The sequence below is a fragment of the Mauremys mutica genome, chromosome 13 (genome assembly GCF_020497125.1).
Source record: "Mauremys mutica isolate MM-2020 ecotype Southern chromosome 13, ASM2049712v1, whole genome shotgun sequence".
Classification (NCBI taxonomy): Eukaryota; Metazoa; Chordata; order Testudines; family Geoemydidae; genus Mauremys; species Mauremys mutica.
The window spans coordinates 3103123-3125000 of record NC_059084.1 but is presented as its reverse complement, the minus strand read 5'-3'; the positions used below and the strand labels follow the sequence as shown (position 1 = coordinate 3125000).

General features: G+C 55.2%; 1 protein-coding gene across 3 annotated transcripts in view; it reads left to right on the top strand.

Moving 5' to 3' along the window:
• RSPO4 (R-spondin 4) overlaps positions 1-14624 on the top strand; it is a 30178-nt gene extending 15554 nt beyond the window's left edge. Inside the window, exons 2-5 of one of the 3 annotated variants that reach the window (XM_044984618.1) lie at positions 4915-5103; positions 5575-5718; positions 6203-6388; positions 11749-14624. In XM_044984618.1, coding sequence (XP_044840553.1) covers positions 4915-5103; positions 5575-5718; positions 6203-6388; positions 11749-11828 — 599 coding nt within the window. In that variant the 3' untranslated portion in view covers positions 11829-14624. Of the gene's footprint in view, positions 1-4914; positions 5104-5574; positions 5719-6202; positions 6389-8495; positions 9828-11748 lie in introns of those variants that run through there. The other 2 variants (XM_044984619.1, XM_044984617.1) reach the window with 2 other exon arrangements.
• The last annotated feature ends 7254 nt before the right edge of the window (positions 14625-21878 follow it).

The following is a 21878-nucleotide window of genomic DNA, read 5'->3' as shown; positions in this document are numbered from 1 at the left end:
GCCTCTGATTTGTGGCGTGAGATTGGTTATATTGTTTAACATCTTGTACCGCAGCCAGGGGCGGCTCCAGGCACCAGCACGCCAAGCACGTGCCTGGGGCGGCAAGCCACAGGAGGCGCTCTGCCGGTCGCCGCGAGGGCGGCAGGCAGGTTGCCTTCGGCAGCATGCCTGTGGAGGGTCCGCTGGTCCCGCGGCTTCGGCGGACCTCCTGCAGGCGTGCCGCCGAATCCCCGGGACTGGGGACCTCCCGCAGGCAAGCTGCCGAGGGCAGCCTGCCTGCCGTGCTTGGGGTGACAAAATACCTAGAGCCGACCCTGACTGCAGCTTACTTATCTCCACCACGGATGTAATACCACCTCGCTCCGAGGGTTAGTTAATATCTCTGTGGCGCTTTGAGATCTTCGGATGAATGGTGTTACGGAAAAGCAGATGTTATTGTAATCAGAGCCGTCCCTTGGGTATGGCGAATCGGGGCGACTGCTGCAGGCCGTGCGCATGGGGGGCCCCGGGCTTCGGTGTGCGTGTGCCATGCGGGAGTGCTAGGCTGACCCAGGGGGGTGGGGTTAGGAGTGCCTGGGGGGCCAGGCCGGCCTGGGGGTTGGGTTAGGGGTGCCTGGGAGGCCAGGCCGGCCTGGGGATGGGGTTAGGGGTGCCTGGGGGGCCAGGCCAGCCTGGGGATGGGGTTAGGGGTGCCTGGGGAGCCAGGCCGGCCTGGGGATGGAGTTAGGGGTTCCTAGGGGGCCAGGCCGGCCTGGGGATGGGGTTAGGGGTGCCTGGGGGGCCAGGCCGGCCTGGGGATGGGGTTAGGGGTGCCTGGGGAGCCAGGCCGGCCTGGGGATGGAGTTAGGGGTGCCTGGGGGGGCCAGGCCGGCCCGGGGAGTTAGCAGGGGGCCTGGCGCCGGCTCCGCACTCACCGGCAGGAAGCACGCGTTGTATTTCTTTTTCTTGCTCGCCCGCCACCGCCAGCATCCTAGCGCCACCAGAACACGCCAGAGCCAGGCTGACCCCATCCATTGCCCTTCTGCCCCAGACCCCTCCCTTTTCTGGGACGCCCCCAGCACAGGGGGCCCCCCACCCCTAACACACGTGCCATCCTGTGACGCTCCATCGTCCCTCGCCCCCCAGCACTGGTGTCCCCTCCCTACACCAGATTTCCCCTGTATACAAAATGCTAAAGGGCCCATAGAGGTCCCGGGCCTCGCACCCCCCTAGGGACGGCCCTGATTGTAGTATTGGGCAATAAGATGATAACTGGCCCTACCCTTTTTGTAACGTTTCCTAAACTTTCTTCCTTTCCTTTGACATTTAACAGGCCTTGGCTAATTGTTTCAGGTCAGGGAATATTTGTAACCACTAACTGATCCTTGATTTAACATGCTCTGGGATATGTGCAACCGTTACTTAATTGGCTAAAGATGCCTCCCACATATACTGCGTTATGGGCACTAATTAGATAAGGTTATTCATGCACAGAGGGACAAATCTAGCAATCTTTGCTAAGCCCACAATTCAGCTAAGCACTTCAGCATGTGCTTAAGTCCCTCCGAAGCCTCAAAGTTAAGCATGGACTTAAATACATTGCAGAATTAGGGCCTAAGTGTGTACTTTACTCAAACCCAGAATGCACCGAACTCCAGGGGAATTTGGCTGCCTATGGGCTAGGCAAGGACCGCAAGGTCTGGCCTGTGCTGTAAATTTCATTTCGTATTTATCACCCTTCTCTCCATGGAATGTCCTGGAAATCTTCCCGTTAGATTCCTGCCTGGCAAGTTGGCTGGGCCAGAATTTATGAGGCTTTACTCACGCAGCACAGAGGTGGTCAGTAAAGTTCATAGTTAAGTACCTAACTTGTGTGTCTCAGGCCTTTGATTTTACAGAGCAGCTGGTGACTGGTCACACGGAGCCACAGTTCCAAAGAGTTCTACCAACAGCCCAGGCATGTCTGAAATGTCCCACAGTTGATGCCAGTGGTTTTGTGGGTGTGTTTATTTGTGTGTGACCCTTCAGCCCCGATGTGCATATAAGTGAAGGATGAGACTGAGCTCTATCTCAGCCCTTTTTGTAACAGAGGGGGCTCGTGTGTAGTGCTTTGAGATCCTTGGGGGGATGGTGTTCTGGAAAAGCAGATGTACTGGCCCATGAAAAACAAACAGGAATGTTCGACACACAAAGGGCGGGCTGAGTGATTCAGAGAAATCATTACAAGCAGACAGACGCCAGGAGCTAAGGAGAACAGAGCCCATCTCTTCTAGGACACTCGTTCAAATACCGATCTGTGGGGTCCAAAAGTCATTCCCCATTTCTCAGCCTGTGTGAAACCAAAGGGCGTCCTAATTCCCGCCCGCCCACCCACCAGGACAGCAGGCAGCCTTGGCAGAGCCCTCCACAGAGGCCAAGCACTGGACGGAGATGGAGGCTGCTGTGGACGTGGTTCCCCGAGCAGAGGGCTGAGGCGGAGCAGCAGAGCGCTGTGGGGCGGCTGTTTCTGCTGGGGCTGTGCCTGCCTACGGATGGAGGATCACGGCAGGGGGCTGTGGGACTGACACATCCTTTTCCTGGTGTTCTGTCTGCAGCGGCCAGTCTCCAGGGCACCAGCAGAGTGGCACACGCAGGCACATTGTACCCATCGCCCAGGCCCGGTGCTGGGAAGTGGGGCCTAGAGTGAGAATTTTAAAGGGACAGAGCAGAGGGGAGGAGGCCAGTGCTGGGGAGGTAAAGCTGAGAGCTACCACCTGGCATAGGCACTCACCTCTGCCTCCCCCCCCCGAGCGCGCTGCGTGCCCACGTCTCCCTCCTCGCTCCCAGCACTTGCGCCGCAAAACAGCTGTTCTGCGTGGCTGGGAGGGAGGGGGAGGAGGGGGAACGTGGCGCGCTTGGGGAAGAGGCAGGGCCGGGGCGGGGATCTGGGGAAGGGGCCCAAGAGGGGCAGGGAGGGGGCGGATTTGGGGCAGGGACTTTGGGGAAGGGCTTGGAATGGGGCCAGGGCAGGGAAAGGGTGGAGTCGGGGGGGGGCCGGGGCGGGGGAGCACGAGCACCCACGGGCGCCAGGGAAAGCTGGCGCCGGTGCTGCCTGGTAGGGTTGCCAACTTTCTAATTGCACAAAACTGAACACCCCTGCCCCCGCCTTCCCCGAGGCCCTGCCCCCACTCACTCCATCCCCCCTCCTGCCGTCGCTCACTCTCCCCCACCCTCACTCACTTTCACTGGGCTGGGGCGATGGGCTCTGGGCTGGGGGTGCGGGCTCCAGGTGAGGCCAGAAATGAGGGGTTCAGGGTACAGGAGAAGGCTCAGGGCTGGGACAAGGGGTTGAGGTGCAGGGGAGTGAGAGCTCCAGCTGGGGGAGTGGGCTCTGGGGTGGGGCCGGGGATGAGGGGTTTGGGAGGCAGGAGCGGGCTCAGGGCTGGGGCAGGGCTGCAGGCTCCAGGATGGATGTTGGGTGAGGGAGGGGACTCAGGACTGGGGCAGGGGGTTGGGTTCAGGGTGCAGGGTCCCGGTGGCGCTTACCACGGCTCCCAGGAAGTGGCCGCCAGGTCCCTGGGGCCAGTGAGGCTCCGTGCGCTGCCCTCACGCCCACAGGCGCTGCCCCCACAGCTCCCATTGGTCACGGTTCCCAGCCAATGGGAGCTGCAGAGCCGGCACTCAGAGTGCAGGCAAAGCGCAGAGCGTCCCTGGCCGCCCATGCGCCTAGGGACGGCAAGGACCTGGCAGCCACTTCCGGGAGCCACGCAGAGCTAGGGCAGGCAGGGAGTCTGGCTTAGGCCCGGGCCCCACTGCGCCGCCAACCGGACTTTTAACAGCCCAGTCAGTGGTGCCAACCGGAGCCACCAGGGGCCCTTTTCGGCCGGACGTTCCGGTCAATAAACAGACGCCTGGCAACCCTAGCGCCTGGGCTTAGCCTGCGTGGAGCGGCTGAGGAAAGGTTTGGTCCCCTCACTGCCTGCTGCAGGGATTCCTGTACCTGCCTCTGATGCAGCGGGACAGGCTGTGGCTGGTGACAGGAGACTGCACTGGGCAGGTCTCTGCTCTGACCCAGCCTGGAAACTTCTACATTTCCAGCCGACACCCACAGGAGCTGCGGTGGGGCCGGAGCCAATGCATGCAGCGCAGCAGAAACGTAGGTGCACTATCACAAGCTCGGGGCCAGGTGCTCTGCCCGATCGAGGAGAACACGTGGACCCGTGAAGGAGCCCGTGAACACGGGGACTGGCCACCTGAGTTTCTCTCAGGCTGGGGGCCTCTCTCCGGCCCTTGAAGTGTCCTGATGTTCAGCTCCCGCTGGCAGCAGTCCCGTGGGACCCTCCCACTCCTCCTCCAACCCAGCATGCTCCTGGCTAGCTTCAGGAGGCATCCCTAGCCCCAGCGTGACACTTGGGGATCACTCAGTACCTGTGTCCAGCTCCAATGGGCTGTGCCCACTCAGAGCTCCACAGCACCCCGCCTGGACTCTGTCTGGGAAGCTCAGCCCTTAAAGGCACAGCCCCTAATTCCACCCCTCGCTGGCAGGTGCGATGGGGATGAGCGGCAGTTGAGAGCCCCTCGGTTTCCAGCCAAGGGGGGCGGTGGGGCTGGATGCTGAGTTTGGTGCCTTTTGGCGGAAGCGAGTGAGCAGTCTGCAGGGTTAGCCCAGACACTTCATTCAAACCAGCACCTCATCAGCCCTCCACCCGCCTATTATTTAGCTCCACTCCCTCCTTCCCTGGCTTCTCCCAGGTATTCTCAAGCCTACGTTGCCCATCAGCCACCCCTGCACGAGCTGGAGCGATGGTCAGCCCAGCCTGGGGAGCTGGGGATTATGTAGGGCAAGAACGCCTGGGGCAGTTTGTTCCTTCCTGTTCCCCGTCCCCCTGCTCCCGGCTCGTGCAACGCACCAGCTGATGGCAACCGCCGCTCTTCTCTGCCTCTTTTCTCTTGCAGCGAGCGCTGGCTTGTTTGAGAACTGCACGGGCTGCGTCATGTGCTCGGAGGATAACGGGTGCATTGCCTGCCAGCAGCGTCTCTTCCTGCTGATCTGGAGGGATGGAATCCGCCAGTACGGGGCGTGCGTCCACGCCTGCCCGCCTGGCTACTTTGGGCTGCGAGGCCAAGAGGTCAACAGATGCACAAGTACGTAGCTCTCCTACCAGCTATTATTAGCGCTCACCTGCTGTCCAGAGGGGGGCGCTCAGCTCCCTCTTGCTTTGCCCTCCCCCGCCATGCCCCACCTTATGACAAACAACGCGCTGGCCGTTCGGAAAGGGAGAAGTCCGGATTTCACCTCTTCGTTTCCCACCTAAGAATGCTGCCCCTACAGTCGGCTTTACATTGCATGGGGAGCAGGGCGGTCTAGTGGTTAGCGCAGCAGGCTGAGCGCTAGGACTCCTGGGTTCTATTCCTTGCTCCATCACTGCCCTGCTGTGTGACTGGGGTAAGCCACCTCACCTTTCTGCGTCACTAACATGGGGGTGGGATTTTTCAATGTTGCCAATGGGCTTTGAGATCCCCGGGTGACTAGAGGTGCCCTGCTCTGTTGCCCTGACACTCCTCTTGCCAGCCAAGGGGCGGCTTCACTGACTGGTGCCCCATGCCTCCCTGCAGAGTGCAGGTCGCCGAGCTGCGAGAGCTGCTTCAGCAAAGATTTCTGCATGAAATGCAAAGAGAAGTTTTATTTGCACAAAGGGAAGTGTTTCAGCACGTGCCCGCCGAACACCACGGCCCAGGCCAGCACCAGGGAGTGCCAGGGTAAGTCTTGCGTAATCTCTGCCCCTTCTCCCTTGGGGACACTCCTCCCTCTGCCCTTTCCCATCTGTGCTGATGCCTGAACAATCCCCCATGGGCCTGGGATCCCCCAGCACCAGATAGAGGATTTCAGTCCAGAGCAACATTTTTGCCAGCCTTGCATATGCTCAGGTTCCAGGCCTGATGCAAAGCCCACTGAAATCAAAGGCCAGGCTCCTATGGGCTTCAGGGAGCTTTGGCTCAGGATTAAAGGGGAAGGGCATGTTTTCCCCCAGCCTCAGGCTGCAGTCTCTACAAGTCCGTCCACAGCGTTTCTTATCCAAGCTCTGGCCCCTCCCTCAAGCTGTGCTCGCACGCATCTGGCTGCCTGGGGTTTTGTGCACATAAATCTGAAATTCTGAGCACGCGAAAACTTGGCCGTGCAAAGTGTGGTTGCAGGAGGCAAAAAGGCCACTGTTGCGTCACTGCTCTTTCCTGCCCCTGCCAGAGATGTGTGAGATGGGACCCTGGAGCGAATGGAGCCCCTGCAGCAATGAGGGGAGAACATGTGGCTGCAAGTGGGGATCGAAGACCAGGACGCGCGAAGTCGTCAGGAGCACCAGAGAGGAGGCGGTGCCCTGCCCGGCCCTGCTGGAATCCAGGAAGTGTAGAATGAGGAAGCATTGCCCTGGAGGTGAGGAATGGGGTGTGGAAGGAGATGATGCCCAAGCAGGCTGGCCAAGGAGACTGGATTTAGTCCTTGTATTTAGAGCCATTTGGGGGAAATTCAAACCTTTTTTATGTCCCTAAACAACCAGAGAGAAGGGTGCTGAGGTCATATGATTTCCCCATATCAGCACACCTGTCGTGACCGGGAAGCCTGGATCACATCTCTGAAATCAGCCCAGGCCCATGTCCATAATCCACCTGGCTAGGAAGAAAATTGTGCTCACACAAGCATCCACATGGGTGAAGCAATTCTGGATCCAGTCCTTTACACTCCCATTTCCTGGGGGTTGCTCTGTCAGTCTAGCCAACTGCTATGCTGTGAACACCTGGTTGTGGCTTGAAGGTCAAGCAGACAAAGCGGGAAGGGCAGAGCCAGGACGTGTCTATAATCGATCAGACCTCGCACGGGGAGGCTGGGGTAGAACCAGGAATTGAGTGCAGGTCCCGCTGGGGACGCCGGCACAGCCCGCTGCAGCCAGCCGCGCTAAAAATAGCTGTGCAGCCGTACCCTTTGTCCTCAGGCCTGTGCCAGAGCCACAAGGCCTTCCTCTCCCACAACATGGGAGGAGGCCAAACCATAGGAAGGGAGCAGCCACTTGCTCGGTTTAGCCATTTGCAAAGCTCAGGGGTTGCGTTCAGGGTGTTTTGTTAAACATCAGAGTAAAGACAACGGAGTTACAAAGTGCTGAGCACGACAAGCGTCTCACTTGTGGGCGTGTGGCTTAAGGCACTAATCCAAACGGGCCAAACTGGGCATGCATGACTAGAGGCTGGAGCCTGACAAATAGGCCAGACTCCACTACTGCCTCCCGTGACTCTGCTGTCTGCCTCAGTTTCTCCATCTGCCAAATACCTGGCTCAGAGAGGTGGAGTGAGACATAATACATCACTGTTCTGAGGTCCTTGGCTAAAAGGCTCTAGAGATCTGCAAAGTATTATACACCTGCATATTTGCTAAATTCATACTGAGTATTAGAAAGGTGATTTCTGAGCTGTGGCTTGCACAACGACCCCTGCCAGCCAGGAGACTTGACCCAAGGAGGTTTTGGCTAAATTGGGTTTTACTGCTCTAATGTTCCCTTGACAGGCCACGAAATCCATCCTGCGCCCTAATTCCAAACTTAGCCAGTCCCATTAGCCAAACTGGGGAGCCTCCAGCTTCAAGCACCATAGACCCTTCTATTGCCACCGTCAACCTATATCCAGCCACCGCCACTTTCGCGTTTCCCAGACAAGTGCAGGGGATTCTCTGCTTAGGAATCAAATCTAAATCCTTGCTGTGGATCTTTGGGCCCAACAGAAACCAGAAGGAGGCTGAGGTCATTCTTGGCTGTGATTGGCCGGGCCGGGCGTGTTCTCAGACGTATTTGGCTTGTAGGGAGTGCTGGTCTGTCACCCTTGGAATGAGATCCCAGTTCCTGGCCCCAGCGTTTGCGTGATTTACGGCTCTGGCTTGCTGGGTGACGAGCACATCGCTTCACATGAGAAAAGCCAAAGGGGGGAGACAGCAAACGAGCGATCAGTCGATGGATCGATAGCTCGTAAAAGAGGTGGGGGAAGGGGGAAAGAAAGGGAGCTAGGAGTGATCGGGTGGGGAAAGGAGGGTGAGGGGCTGACGTAAATAGAGATCTGGAGACTGAGCAGAGAGACATTCTTCCTCCTCCTCCTCCTCGGCCCTTTCAGCTTGTATTAGCCTAATAAGTCACAAATATTTTCCGCTAATAATGATGCCCAGGAGCCGCGATCTTCCGCTGGCTCGTCGTTCCGTGTCACTCCCAGCACTGGGGCGCATAATGGGAGCCAGGTGGCATGAATTTAGGGGAAATGTTGCTTTCTCCTCTTTCTCCTCCTCACCCGAGCTCTGAAAACTGCTCCTGTCCGTGCTGCTGCTGAAGCGGGATGTTCCGCTGGCGCTGAGCCAGGCTGGTGTGTGTGTTGTGTTGTGTTGTGTGTTGCTTTGGCTGCTCCTCCCTGCCGCGTGCGCAATTGCATGTTTATTAGTCACTGACCTTTCAAAACAATGTGCTGCTCCATAACCACAAACCCTCATCTCCTACTGTGCTGAATAACAGATCCAGGCGGGACAATCCATATGTCAGCTTGGAGGGAGCCTGTCAACAATCTTGACTCGGCCCTGGGCCTCCTTGTCACCATCCTTACAGTGCTGGCACACAAGATCCCAGGGGCTGTGATGCTGAAGAGGATCCTTGATGGGTCAACGTAGCTGTTGCTTCAGAGCCATCGCATCAGGCATGTTCCCAAGGCCTCCCCCAGCATCTGGCCTAAGGGGTTAACATGGACTCAAAAGAAGACAGAATAATTAGGCCCCTTCCTGACTCCGGGGCAAGAGGCAAGGGCTAGTGAAAGGAACGAGATGTTGTGGCGGCATCAGATACCTCGGGTGACTTCTCTCCACTTCGTGGGAGGAGCAGCCCTCCCATCCGAGCCACTGATGAGTCAAAGTTTCCTTTGATGGCTCAGTGTATCCCCCGTGGATTGCAAAGCATGGAGCTGGAGCAGCCCTTTGAAGCTACCAGAGCAGAGCGGGGGGAGTTTTAAATGTGAGGGCTCCTTTCAAACGGAGACATTGGAATGGGGATTCTGCCTCCCCACGGGGCAGTCGCTGGAGCATCAGATCTTTCCAAGGCCGTCAGTGAATCTGATTTACAGATGCCATTTGGGGGAAGCTAGGAAAGGCTTTCGCTTGTTGTCCGCCTGGGCCTTGGCAGCTCAAGGTAACATCATCGGCTGGATTCCACACTGGGAACTGACATGAAACAAAACAGAGAGTATGGGCCGTGCTCAAAGCTGCCGGGGTAACACAGAGAAGGGGAAAAGAAAACAGACTCCCAGCCAGGGAAGCAGATGTAGGGAGAGGAAAGGCAGAGAGTTGGGAACAATCCTGCGCAGTCCCTGGATCAGAAACCCCCTGGGAACAAACGGCCAAGCAACGGGTCCGTCTTGTCAAAGCTCCAGATGCAGGCACAAGCTTACACTTTGGTTCAGAGAGTGAACTCAGCCTGGACTCTGGGCCTTCAGCCCACCAAATCCCAGCTCGGGTGGGTATTTCAGCAGTGCATAGGCCCCTCGCTAGTTTTCTGCCCAGAGGCGTAGGTGAGCCAGACAGAGGACTGGGTCATTCCAGAGGTGGCTCTGTTCTCTCTGAATCAGTAGTCACACTGCGGTTCGGAGATGCTGGGCACCCTTCAGATGAAGCCTAAAGCCTGGCGCCGGACCACTGGTGCCTATAAAGAGTCTGTGGCCCCTTTGCAAGATCAGGGGTGTCAACCCTCGTGTCATGACCAAATTCCCAAGAGGGCATTTCCACTTCACCTCCAGAACCCCTTCCCCCTGCGACTGAACGCAGGACGCAGGACTCACTTCCTGTCCTAAACTGTCCTGCGGGGTGGCTGTTAAATCCCAGGGGGGCAGGGCTGACAAGAGGGGAGGAAAGGGGGGACAAGGGTACTAGGGTCCCCCCAAAACCGGCCCCCAGGGGTAGTTTTTATATATAGGCTTGTGGAGTTTACAATGACAGGAGCAACATAGGGGCTTGATCCAAAGCTCATTGAAATCAGTGGGAATCTTCCCTGTTCTGCTGGCTCAGGCCCTAGGTGGCCTGTCCTCTCCAGGACTGCGGGGGATTGTTCGGGGTCAACATGCATTTGTGTGTATGGAAACCTGTATTGTTTGGGGAGCTTCGACAATTTCCCCTTCCCCCGCCCCCCGGTGTGAACGTCCCCTCCGTGGCGCACGCCAGCGGAGACAGGAGCGACTGCTGGGGTGGTACCACAAATGAGAAGAAAAATGCAGAACAAATCTCCTGCTCCATGGGAAGCCGCGGCCGCGGAGCGGAGCTGGGAGCAGCCGTGGCGAGGAGGAGCACCGAGCAAACGCTTCTCCTGTGTTCCCAGTCGCCCCGGGGTGCGTCAGACACTGTCACCACCAGCGAAAGTTCCAGGGATGTGAGGGATCTGACAGGGCGCCAGGCTCCTCCTGCCATTTTATGTTTCTCCTCTTCAATATCCCTCCCTCCGGCTTTCCCGTGTTCCTCGTTCCAGCCCCCATTGACCCTGGGTCTACACGGCAGGGGTGGGGAAAGGGCTCTTTTCCCTACTACGCTGGGGGCTGTTGCAGAGACCCCCCTCCCCAGGCTGTCTGGGAGGGACACACCCTCCTCTCCAGGCCCAGGACGGAGCCTGGTGCGATCCCCTTCTCTCCCAGCACGGGGGAAATCCGCCGGAGCAGGGACCACAGCACATTGGCCCGGGGGCTTGCTGGCAGAGCTGAGAGGAACGTTTGACTCTGATCTGAAGCGGCTGGGCATCTAGCCACCAACTCCAGTGGGCTTTGGGTCAGGGGGGTCTCTCTCCATTAACCACACAGCCCAAGCCTGCTCCCGAGTGCCCAGCCCCCTGCTAGAAAGAGGGTGGGGGTCTCAATTGTGCTGCTCTCCTGCTCCTCTCTACGGCAGAGATGGCTCTGAAGTGAGACCCCCTATTTCCCAGCACAGAACTTGTGAACTTTTGCTTTTTCTTCCCTCTACCCCGGATGCCCGAGAAACAGCCCTGGCGTGAGCTGGGGGTTCTGGGGCCACCTCTGGCTCCTTGCTACCTCTGCTCTGCTGGGGGAACCCCTCTGACTTCCCGGGAGCTTTCGGCCCAGAGAGCCTGGGTAGGAACTTTGCCAGCCAGTCTGGGGGACCTGGCTGCTCCTTGCGCTGGATGTGGAGCTGCAGCCTGCACATGCCCTGGCTATAAAGTAAGGGAGGGAGGCAGCATGGTCAGAACTGCAGCCCAAGGGGCGCAGCCTGTCCCCATTGAACTGAATGGGAACTCAAGGGTTCACCAGGTGGAGGGAGGCTCTATCCTCCCATTGTACAGATGGGAACCGAGGCCCAGAGAGATTAAGTGATCTGCCTATGGTCACCCAGGGAGTCTGGGACAGATCAGGGGTTGAACCTAGGTCTCCTGAGTCCCAGCTCAGGCCAGCCTTTGTGCGCTCAGTATAACACCCCTGGGAGGTCAATAGTATTATCCCCACTTCACAGATCGGGAAACTGAGGTCTAAACAGAGCGATTAAATACCGACCCCAAGAGCACAAAGCAAGTCAGAGTTAGACTTGGGAGGAGAACCCAGGAGTCCTGCTGGGTTGGATGGAGGGGTGGGGTTCCCAGTCTCCTGTTCCAATCACTAGCTTCTCTCCCTGCACAGGGAATTTCCCTTTCCAAACAAACTCTTTTCACCGCAGTGAGCTGAGAAGTAAAAGCAGGTTTCGAAGCGTTCCCGGCTCCCAGCCAACGAGCGACCCTTTCTGTGTTTCAGAGAAGCCCGAGACCATCAAGAAAACGAAAAGGGAAAAGAAACAAAAGAAGCAGAAGGCAGATTCGCTGGCCTGCACCTAACCAGCATCCTCCCAGGTGGGACTCCGGGAGGTAGCACTGGGGGCGGCCCCGTGGGAGCGCCGTGGGGCACAAAGGAGCTCTTCATCCTGAGGTCTCAGCAACATTTCCTTCTCCGCGTTCGTTTTTCCACCTTTTCCAGCCAGAGACTATTGCACAATTCCCTCCACCACACACACACAGCCCTACGTGCTTCTTCTGAGGCTGTTTACGGCCTGTGGAACATTTCCTCTTGCAGCCCGACGGCGAAAGCAAAGCTCTGTTTTCTCCCCTACCCTGATGCACCCTCACAGTTCAGCTCCTTCTCTGGTGCAACCAGAGCCAGCTGCCTTAGGGAGCCAGTGACAGCGAGCAAGAAAATGCCGCTGGCTGGGTCGTGGTGGGTTTGCACCCCTGGCTCAGCTACCTGCCCAGCGAGAAGAGTTATGGAACCGCGCCGAGCGGGGCCTGCACCACCGGGGGAAGAGGAGCTTCGAGTCCGGCATGGAACAGCCTCCTCCTTTACAGATGGGGAATGTCTTGAGAGCAAAGGGGCAAGTTATCCCGTGCGGTGCCATCACCCAGCGCGGCAAAAACGGCCAGCAGGACATTTGATGGACACGGGGCCTTCACCAGCTCTTCTGGAGCTGACTGGTGGGAGGTTCCCCTTTCCCCGGCAGGCTCGTCCCCTGCCTGCAGACTGGATTTATGTGGCGGGTTCCCCCACCCACCCAATGGAACCGGAGCAGAATGCCGGCCATGGACCGCGCCCTTTGGCCCATAACCGGAGGTGGGGAGCAGCCTCTCTTGGGGAGCCCCATCATTGCTACATTACAGCACAGCTGGCCATGCCTCCAGCTCCCGCCCAGCACCTTTAGCCCAATTACGTGGCCGCGCAGTGGTCTGAATGGCCCCCGTGCCAAGCCGCCCAGCCTTCTCCCTCCAACTCTTTCCACACCTGCTGCTCCCACAGACCCCTGCTCGGGGGTGAGTGTGGGGAGGAGGCTTACGCATAGCGCTGGCTCTCTCCTGGGGCCAGCTGTCTATCTCATCTGCATCCGTGAGCTTAAAAGCGGGGGAGAGCCGAGTGACTGAAAAAGGGGGACATTCCCCAGGCTGGAAATCTCAGAATTGCACCAGGTCCTGCCCATGCTCCATCTTCCTCCCCAGGGCTGTGGTCCTGCCAGGTGGCGAGTGCCCTCAGCTGCCCTGGCACTGCAAACCTGGCACGCGGCACAGGACTCCAAATAAGGAGCCCCAGAATCCAGTCCCGCAGGCCTTACTCAGGTACCAGTCCCATTCCCTGCGTAAGGGCTGGGGGATTTCCTCCCACGGACAAACTGGGGCAGTAGAAGAATCCTGCTCTCCTGCAAGACTCCGAACTGTCCCTCATTTTTACCGTGGGATTCAAACTTGGTTGAAATATTGGACTGAGAGTCTGGAGAGTTGAAATTCTGTAAGTAAATCTCTTGTCCTATTGCCATTCGAGACTAGGAGGCAAGCCTGAGTGACCACCAGAGATGGAAGCTTCCCAGCCCACCCACTTCGGAAAGTTTACCCAAGTGCCAGAGAAGGATCTGAGCTTCTGGATCCTTCACTGCACGAAAGGCAAACTCTGCCCCTTTAGTGGCCAGTCCAGCCCTCGCCCTGTGGGGATCTGGGGACCCTGCCGTATTGGTGTGCAGAAGGGGTTTGACAGTATCTGCAAATTCCTCAAATATGCGTGTTACTCTCGCAGAGATTTGAGGTGTTACAAAACCCAAGCAAGAAGATAGGCAGCTCAGCAGCTCTCACTTTCCAGTGCCAGACCTCCGCGCACTCTTCATCAACAGAGAGCTCAGGATGTTTCAAAGCAGACTGTCCTGAGAGTCCCGCCCCTCAGAGTGGTGTAGGTACCAGATTAAGATCTGTTAGGGCAGAGTTCCAGACTATGGTGGGAAGAGGACATTACACGGGGGACATTATAGCATTTCAGCTAAGAAAGAAAGAATTACAATGCTGCCCTAGCAACAAGCTAGAGCTGGGACCCAACCAAAACTAGATCTAAGACACACACACTCGCACTCCAAAAAACTCTGGAAATGGTCAGCCCTGTCTCCAGATGGAGGCTTTGTACCTTAGGTCCTTCCCTATCCAGGGTGACCAGATAGCAAGTGTGAAAAATCGGGATGGGAGTGGGAGGTAATTGGCTCATATATAAGACACAGCCCCGAATATCAAGACTGTCCCTATAAAACTGGGACATCTGGTCACCCTAAGTCCCCACACCCCCACCCTAAACTTCTAGCAGCATCAGATGCCGTCTAGCATTCTAACTCATTTCTGTGATTCTGGCAAATTAGGTTTTATTGTCTATATAAATAAATATATATTATATATATATGAAATATAGAAATTTATTTCTAGAAAACCAATGTATTTAAAATGTCTCTCACTATATATATATATTTTCTTATGCCAGTTTAAAATAAGAATTTTGGTTTAAATAAAAGTATTGTACATAGCAATTTGTGGTTCAAACTTTGATGATGATGGGATTGTAACAGCCATGTGTTTAGGTCACTGGCAACATGTTGCTAATTTTTTGTCATACAAAAGGTTAGCTAAACAATGCCAACCCTTTCCTATAGGGAGTGCCTCGTGTGTCATTTTACTAGTGACCACGAGGTGTCGCTGTCAAGTAAGGACTGGCTAGTACTATTTCCTGATTACTTATAAATAAATATAGATATTCTTGAGATTTAACACTTACCTTCCCACGAGGAAGCAACATTCAAAGGCATCAAGGATTCTAACAACTTGGGTTTATGTATCACCCTGCATTGCATCCGAAAGGGCAGCTGGTTGGTTTGTTTACTAGTAAATAAATATATTAAACCCTTCAGTGTGTGTGTCGTGTCTTTGCTCACTGACCCGATCAGGACTTGGAGAATCCATTTTTAAACTGCAGGTTGTTTGCTTCACATCATGGGTGCCTGCTCCCCATTCCCTCCGGGGGCAGTGAGGCCAAGGGCAGTGGGCTGAGCAGAGATGGGGGGCACTTCTGGCTCTGCCACTAATTTGCTTGGCCAAATTATGCACAGAATCCCAACCCCAAACAAGCAAAAATCATGAGAGTGGCTTCAAAATCACCATTCTTTTAAATATACAATTTGGATCCTTTTAATTTGGCTTCTGGATTTTCAGCCTTAAATCTCAGGCCTTTCTCTGCAGCCACAAAAAGGAAGGAAAAGCAAGCTGAGGGCCTCACATAATCACCGGATTCTAGGAGTTGGGGTTTGAAGAAAAACAACACATACAGTTTTCCAAGGGCCGCGGTGGATTCTCCATCGCCAGCCATTGTTCAGTCTAGCTTGGATGTTTGTCAAAGAGATCTGCTCTGGGCATGTTTTCAGGGCAGGTCCCTGGTCTGTGTTGTAGAGAAGGTCAGACTCGATGATCACAGTGGTCCCCTTTGGCCTTGGAATCGACACATCGATCGCGGGACTTGCAATAAGATCACGAGAACTGGCAGCAGGGTGTTTAACTGAGACACGATGGTCCTATGTAAAATCCAATGAGATCTCTGGATGAAAAGGGCAACATGAATGTGTTGTCCTATAAGAACCGTGAGCATTTACATTGAGGTAGAGCCCAGGTTGGGGCCCCAATGTGCTAGGTGCTGTACAAACGTAGTCAGTGCCAGCCCCAAAGCACTTACTATCAACAAGTCAAGACACACAAGGGGCGTGAGACAAGCCACGGGGCTGGAATGACGGCTGGCTAACAGAAACAATCGGCTAGTGTAACACGGTCCAGCTGTGCGCACAGTTCTTAATTCTGAGTCAATCGATGGCAGGAAGGGTCACTCCTGTCGTTATGATGATGATTGCAGCCCTTGTGAGGGGAAGAGACCAGAGTATCTGAGAGCAGCTCTGAAATGCCACCGTCAGGACTGCCTGCAGAGAGAGGGATAGCCGGACATGCAAGCTCCCGCCCCAAGCGCTAACCCCAGCAGCCAGTGCGGCTACAGGAACCCCTGGGAGGAAAGAGCCTTGCATAGCTGTGGGATCCCCCACCCACATTGCTAGCCCCACATTTGAAGAAAGACACTAGATCTCTTTCAGGAGCAGCTGTGAAGCTCTGCCATTCCTGCCACGGTGCCTTCACCGGTTTGTGTGAGAGGATGGACTTAGCCGCTCTGGGTTTCCCCATCTTTCAGTTATTCCCACGTTACTCTGCAGAAAACGTGTCCTCCCCCAAGTGACCCAACAGCTCCAAATCAGGATGCAAAGGAAACCAACCCAGCGTTTATTTCTCTGCAAGCTCTTGACCTTTAAGCCGCTCTCATGACGGGGCAGGGGGCTAACTCAAGATTTTTGAGCACTTGGGGTTGGCAGTCCCGTAGGGTGACCAGATGTCCTGATTTTATAGGGACAGTTCTGATTTTGGGGTATTTTTCTTATTTAGGCTCCTATTACCACCCACCCCCTGTCCCGATTTTTCACATTTGCTGTCTGGTCACCCTACAGTCCGCAGCGTCCCGCCTTGGCTGCCTCACTGGGAGAGAGACATACCTGAAATAGAACAGCTCCAGAGAAGGGCATGGAAACCAGTGCTTTGGTGTATAAGAGACACCAGACAAGGGTTGCAAAGACCAGGGTTGCTAAGCCTGACAAGGAGAAGAGGTAGAGGGCACTTGGGCTGATATATCTGAGCTGATGCTGGGCCTAGTGGAGCCTGATCAGACCCTCATTTCTACCTTGCCCCAGAGCACGGGAACAAGTGAGCCCTCGATGAAAGCAGTGGCCCGATAAAGGGAATCGTTTTTCACCCAGCGCGCAGTTCACAGCTGCTGGAGGTCAGGGACACAAATACTGTGTCCAGGTGGGTAATTTTATCAGCAATAACAACCTCTGCAGTTAAGGGGCATGAAATCTCATGCATCAAGGCACCAGCTGATCACTGCGGTCCCCTTGTGATCACTGCGGTCCCCTTGTGATCACTGATCACATCTGCCCCCCACATAGCGACCTGAGCACGGCTAGTCACATCAGAGGCCATTTCCCTTCCTCTGCAGTATCAGGTGAAAACGGCCAGTGCTAGCGAAGGGCACAGATCAGCCCTTGGAGCCGAACAGCCTCTGAATGCTGGGGAAATCCAGCGCCAGTCTTGCCTGACACATTGCTGCAGCGCGTTGAAGCAACCCCCTTCTCCGCCCCCCCACTGCAGACTTTCCGGAAGTTCAGATCTGGAGCAGAAGCATGATGTGGGTGGAGCCTGTCTTTACGCTGGCCAGGTCCCTGGGGATTCCCCCTCCATGCTCGGTGCTGCTGGTGCCTTTGAACTGCAGCCGGTTTGTTGTTTGGGAGACCAGGTGGGGCAGGGACTATCTTTTATTGGACCAACTGCCGTTGGTGAAACAAGCTTTTGAGCCGCAGAGCTCACCCTAGTTTGTCGTGTCATGCTCTGGGCCGGGGTCAGGGCCTGCTCCCTTTCGTTTCCCCTGCAGCCACCCAGAACCCTGTGCAGGCCCCAGGCCCTCAGCCGGCAGCAAAGCTCCAAGTAAAGCTAGTCAGGAATTTTCTGAAAGGGTCAGTTTCGACCAATCACCTGAATCCAAACCACTTTGGACATTTTTTTTGCTAATTTCTGCAAAGTCCCGTTTTGACCATTTCAAAACGAAAAGTTGAGGTTGTTTTTTTGGCTGGAAATGACTTTTCCTCTCACAATGTTGGTGTAAAATTCACTCTCTTCCAGTCCTACTGCTCTGGGATCTGCCAAAAGCCATTCAGAGCACCCCCTGCTGGAGGAAAGCTATGCTGGTGGCGAGATTGCCATTCACCTCCCGTTACGATGGCTGCTAAATCAAAAACTCTCCCAGAGGGACTGTGACGCTGAGTTTACTAAGGACATTAAAGTGTGATCCTTGGTTGGAAGTGCCACACGTTAACAACCTTAATTGCTGGTATGTGTGGGAGTTGGACACCCTATTTAGCAGCCTGTGTTTGAAAACGGCTCTGAGGCTAAATGCAGCTCTGGTGTAAGCCTGAGTAACTCCATCTCCGGCAATATAATGGGCATGTTGTCACCCCAGGGCTCTGATCCCGAGGGTCAGGTCATGAGCTGGGGGGTGTAGATCAGTGTCGCTACATGGTCTGCAGCCGTCTCACCCGTATCGGCCAATATCCTGGGCACCACAATCGGGGGGGAAATGGAAATAAACAGCGATAAAGGCAAGGTGCTTATGTGAGGCTAAAGAAGAGTGGCTGGAACGTCTCCCTCTGCTCCAGTCAGGGGCCCTGGCTTTTGGAAGTGTCACTGATTTAAGACTCTTCTTGATGCCTAAATGTTCCTTTCTGGTCTTTCCTGCCCGAGAAGTTTCCATAAGGGAACTGGAGACATTCTCGCTCCTTGCTGCAAGGTGTGATCTGTTCCGCAGACTGACTTCAGAGCACAAGGAAGTGCGGGGGAGGGTGCCCAGGTCTGACTAGCTACAGCCAGAGAAGTAGGAAGGTTGCGCCGTCAGCATCCAGGATGAATGGTCCCCAGGGAGCGGTGGGAAAGGCTTATGTTTGCTTTGCTTTTATGCTTTGTGCAGCCCTTCCATCTCTCCCGAGCCAGCCTGCTACTCCAGCCTCTGGGGGTGGGAGCAGAGGCCGTGGTCGACCTAGAACAAGGATACTCAGAACTGCATTCAGTGGAACCACTGGAAGGAATCCATGAGCTCTGGGAAAGGAGTCACCCTTCTGGGCTTTCAACTAGACCTGCCGAAAGGTGCAGGGAATTCACACAACGTGGGCCAAAGTTTACACCAGCTAGGAAGTTTCCAGGGCATCAGAAGGGAATGGACACAGAAGGGTCACTTGGGAGAGCAATGATAACGCTAATCCCCCTTGCCCTTTGTGCTCGCCTCTCACCTCAGAAAGCCTGGCATCCCAGCCAGCGGGGCACTCGGCCTCCACTCAGTCACACGCACGCGTGAGTGTAACCGAGGCCACCGTGCGGCCTGGGGTTGTTTTCTGGGATAGAGAATTCGAGACGTGTTGGGCTGGAAGGGACCTCGAAATGTCACAAGTCCTTCCCCCAGGACCAAGGCAGGACCAAGCAAACCTAGACCATCCCCGACAGGAGTTTGTCCAACCTGTTCTGAAAAACCTCCAATGCCGGGGATTCCACAACCTCCCTTGGAAACCTATTCCAGAGCTTCACCACCCTTGGAGTAAGAGAGATTTTCCTACTATCTCCCCTACCGCTCCCTTGCTGCAGATGACGCTGAATTACTTCATGCTTGTAGAGTAATATGCAAATGAGGCTTTCTCCGCATTGCGCCCTTTGCATTTAATCCCCGGTTCAGGTAGGAAAAGCCCGACAGCCGACAAGCTCGGTGTGTGAGAGCGTGTTTGATGTGCAGCTTCTAAATCATCCTGACTGTCCCTTGTGGGCCTGACCTCAGAGTGCAAATCTTTCCTCCAAATTCCCATCTGCTACTATAACCCCGCAGATTCCTTCAGGCTGTTTTCCATGTGCTTTCCTGGAGAATTTGCTGCAGAAAGCAAGAGTTTTCTCTTCCTACAGCTCCCAACGCAGAGCCCAGAGGAGCAGCCAACCCAAATATCCCCCATGGGGCAGATGAATGAAGCTGGTGAGGATGCTCTGCTAGCCAGCTGGACTGTGCACGGCCGACAGGATGGGGCAGGCAGTGTCTTGTCTTGACACATTTCTGGAAATATTCCTGGTAGCGTTTGAGCCCTGAACAACCCCTGCTGCTAACATAGGCCATGTAACGGGAAATCTTTGACTCCAGCATTTTTTCCCCTTCTGTTGCAATCTCTGTTGACAGATTAGATGCCTAGGGCCAAATCTGCTCCATTTCCCACACATCCTTGCTGGAGCCCCCGGCTCAGTTCAGGTGCAGTTGGGAGAAGAATTGAAGTCCGGGGGGGGGGGTGATGATGCAGCATTTGGTTCAATATGTCCAAACCGTTAAAAGCTCGTCCTGCCCTTGATCTTTCTAAGCGTCAGCTCCCTTTGAAGGCAGAGAATTTCCCCAGGAGCCTCCCCAGCAGGCACTCTCTGCACCCTGCTCCTGACTAACTGCAGGGGCCGAAGGAAGCTCAAGTGAAGTTCATCCCTTGGCGACCTGTGACTAGGCACCTCATCCCAGTCATCTCCAGGGCCACAGTCCTGCAAACAGCCATGCACGTGAACCGTCTCACTGAAGTCAAATGTTGTCAGACCCTGCAGACCTGCAGGGCACCATTTTGAGACACATTTGCTCAGAATAGCCCTGATCTTTGCTGTGCCTCCGTCCACGAAATACACCTGCCTTCACTTTTGTTGTCCCAGTCTGACCCTTGGAACGGTGGCAGCAGCCGGTGCCGGTCCCCATTCTGTTCTCCTCAAAGTCCATGGGAGTTTCGCTGTTGACTGAAATGGGAGCTGGAGGCAGCCCATCAGGGGGTGTGTTTTGGGGTTCAGACCATGTGACAGCCTGGATGTGCTGGGAGCTGTACATTTGGCATGTTTTGGATCACCGCATAGACTGCTTGGCCTCCACATTGTTTAATTTGGGAATGGATGGTTTCATGCACATGCCAAGTCTCTGCCTATTTTCAGCCAATAAAATCCATTGGTGTCCACAGTTTTGCCGTTGCCCCAGTTCTAATCACACCAAAGGATGCCATTGGTTCTGCTCTTGCTATGCCGTGTCCCCAGCGTTATGCCTATTTCCAGCACAGACCTGAGCCATCATTCCCCAGCAAATGGATCCTCACCTGCTTCCTGTTCCCGAGCAGCATATTTGTACTGCGAATAGCAGATGGCTTCGGTAGTATTTAAAGGATCGTCTCTCTCGCTCTGTAGCCTGGGAAGCACTAAAAATGACTGCTTGGCCTGATTAATAACTGAAGTGAAACTCTGTTGTATAACTCAGGCATAGCTCATAAACTCAGCAGTTTCCAGGATGAATAATCCAGTTTATCGGATGTCACAATTACTGCGCACATCAACCCAGCAGAGAAGCCAAATGGAGCCAAATTGGATTGTGCCTAAATTCAGCATCTTGAATTAGTAACACTTAGGGTGACCAGATGGCCCCGTTTTATGGGGATAGTCCCAATATTTGGGTCTTTGTCTTACAAAGACACCTCTTAGCCCCCACCCCCATCCCGCTTTTTCACACTTGCAGTCTGGTCACCCTATTAACACTGTATATGTTGTTTCTCCAATTGAAACTAAGTTCTTATAGAGGTTTATTGACGACTTGGGAGCCTGGGGGGTCACTTTGGATAATATGCTCCGGTGCTTCCCAGTGGCAGATTGCAGAGACCTGCGTGGTTAAAGTTAGAAGCCAAACAACAGCATCATGAGGTGGATGTTATCCACATGTGACAGGTAGGGAAACTGAGGCACAGCTGGGCATGGCGGAAGGGGCTAGTTTTCACATTTCCCCCAGTTTGGAAGCAGAGTCACTGCTGCTGCCTAGTGCATCCGGAGCTGCCAGTGGATGGATACCGCTCAGACCCTGCGTGGCTGGGGCATCCGGAGCCCTCGGTGAGCAGCATTTCCCGCACACCTGTGTCTGTCTGCCGGGCTTGGGAGGAATCTGGCAATTGTTTGCATTGCTGAACATTTCAGCAAGCTCCGGATTTTATTTACTGGTCCATTCTGGCCCTGGTGCAGCTTGCCCCAGGTTTGCTGGGGGAAGAGAGAGCCCCCTGCTCACACCCCGCTCTGGGAGGGGCACAGTGCAACCCCCTGTGAACAGGGGAGCATAGAGACAGCTCCTGCCTTGCACCCTGACAGGGGAGGAAGCACAGCAGAGCTGGCTGTGCCGTCCCATGGGGCACATGCACTCTCCTGATATAGACTGGGGCTGAGCTCAGGGTCTGCTGAGGCCCAGTGCTTTCCAGCGCCCTCCCTAGGCCGCTGGACTCCGCCCTGCCCCAGACATGAGGCAGTGACTGAGGCTGCTTTGAATGATCAGGTGCAACCATCCTGGGTCTCACCAGGGGAATGTTTACTCTCAGGTTCATACCAGTTACTCCACCCGAAACAGCCGCTCCCCCTACGTGGCTAGCTAGACCCTCTCTG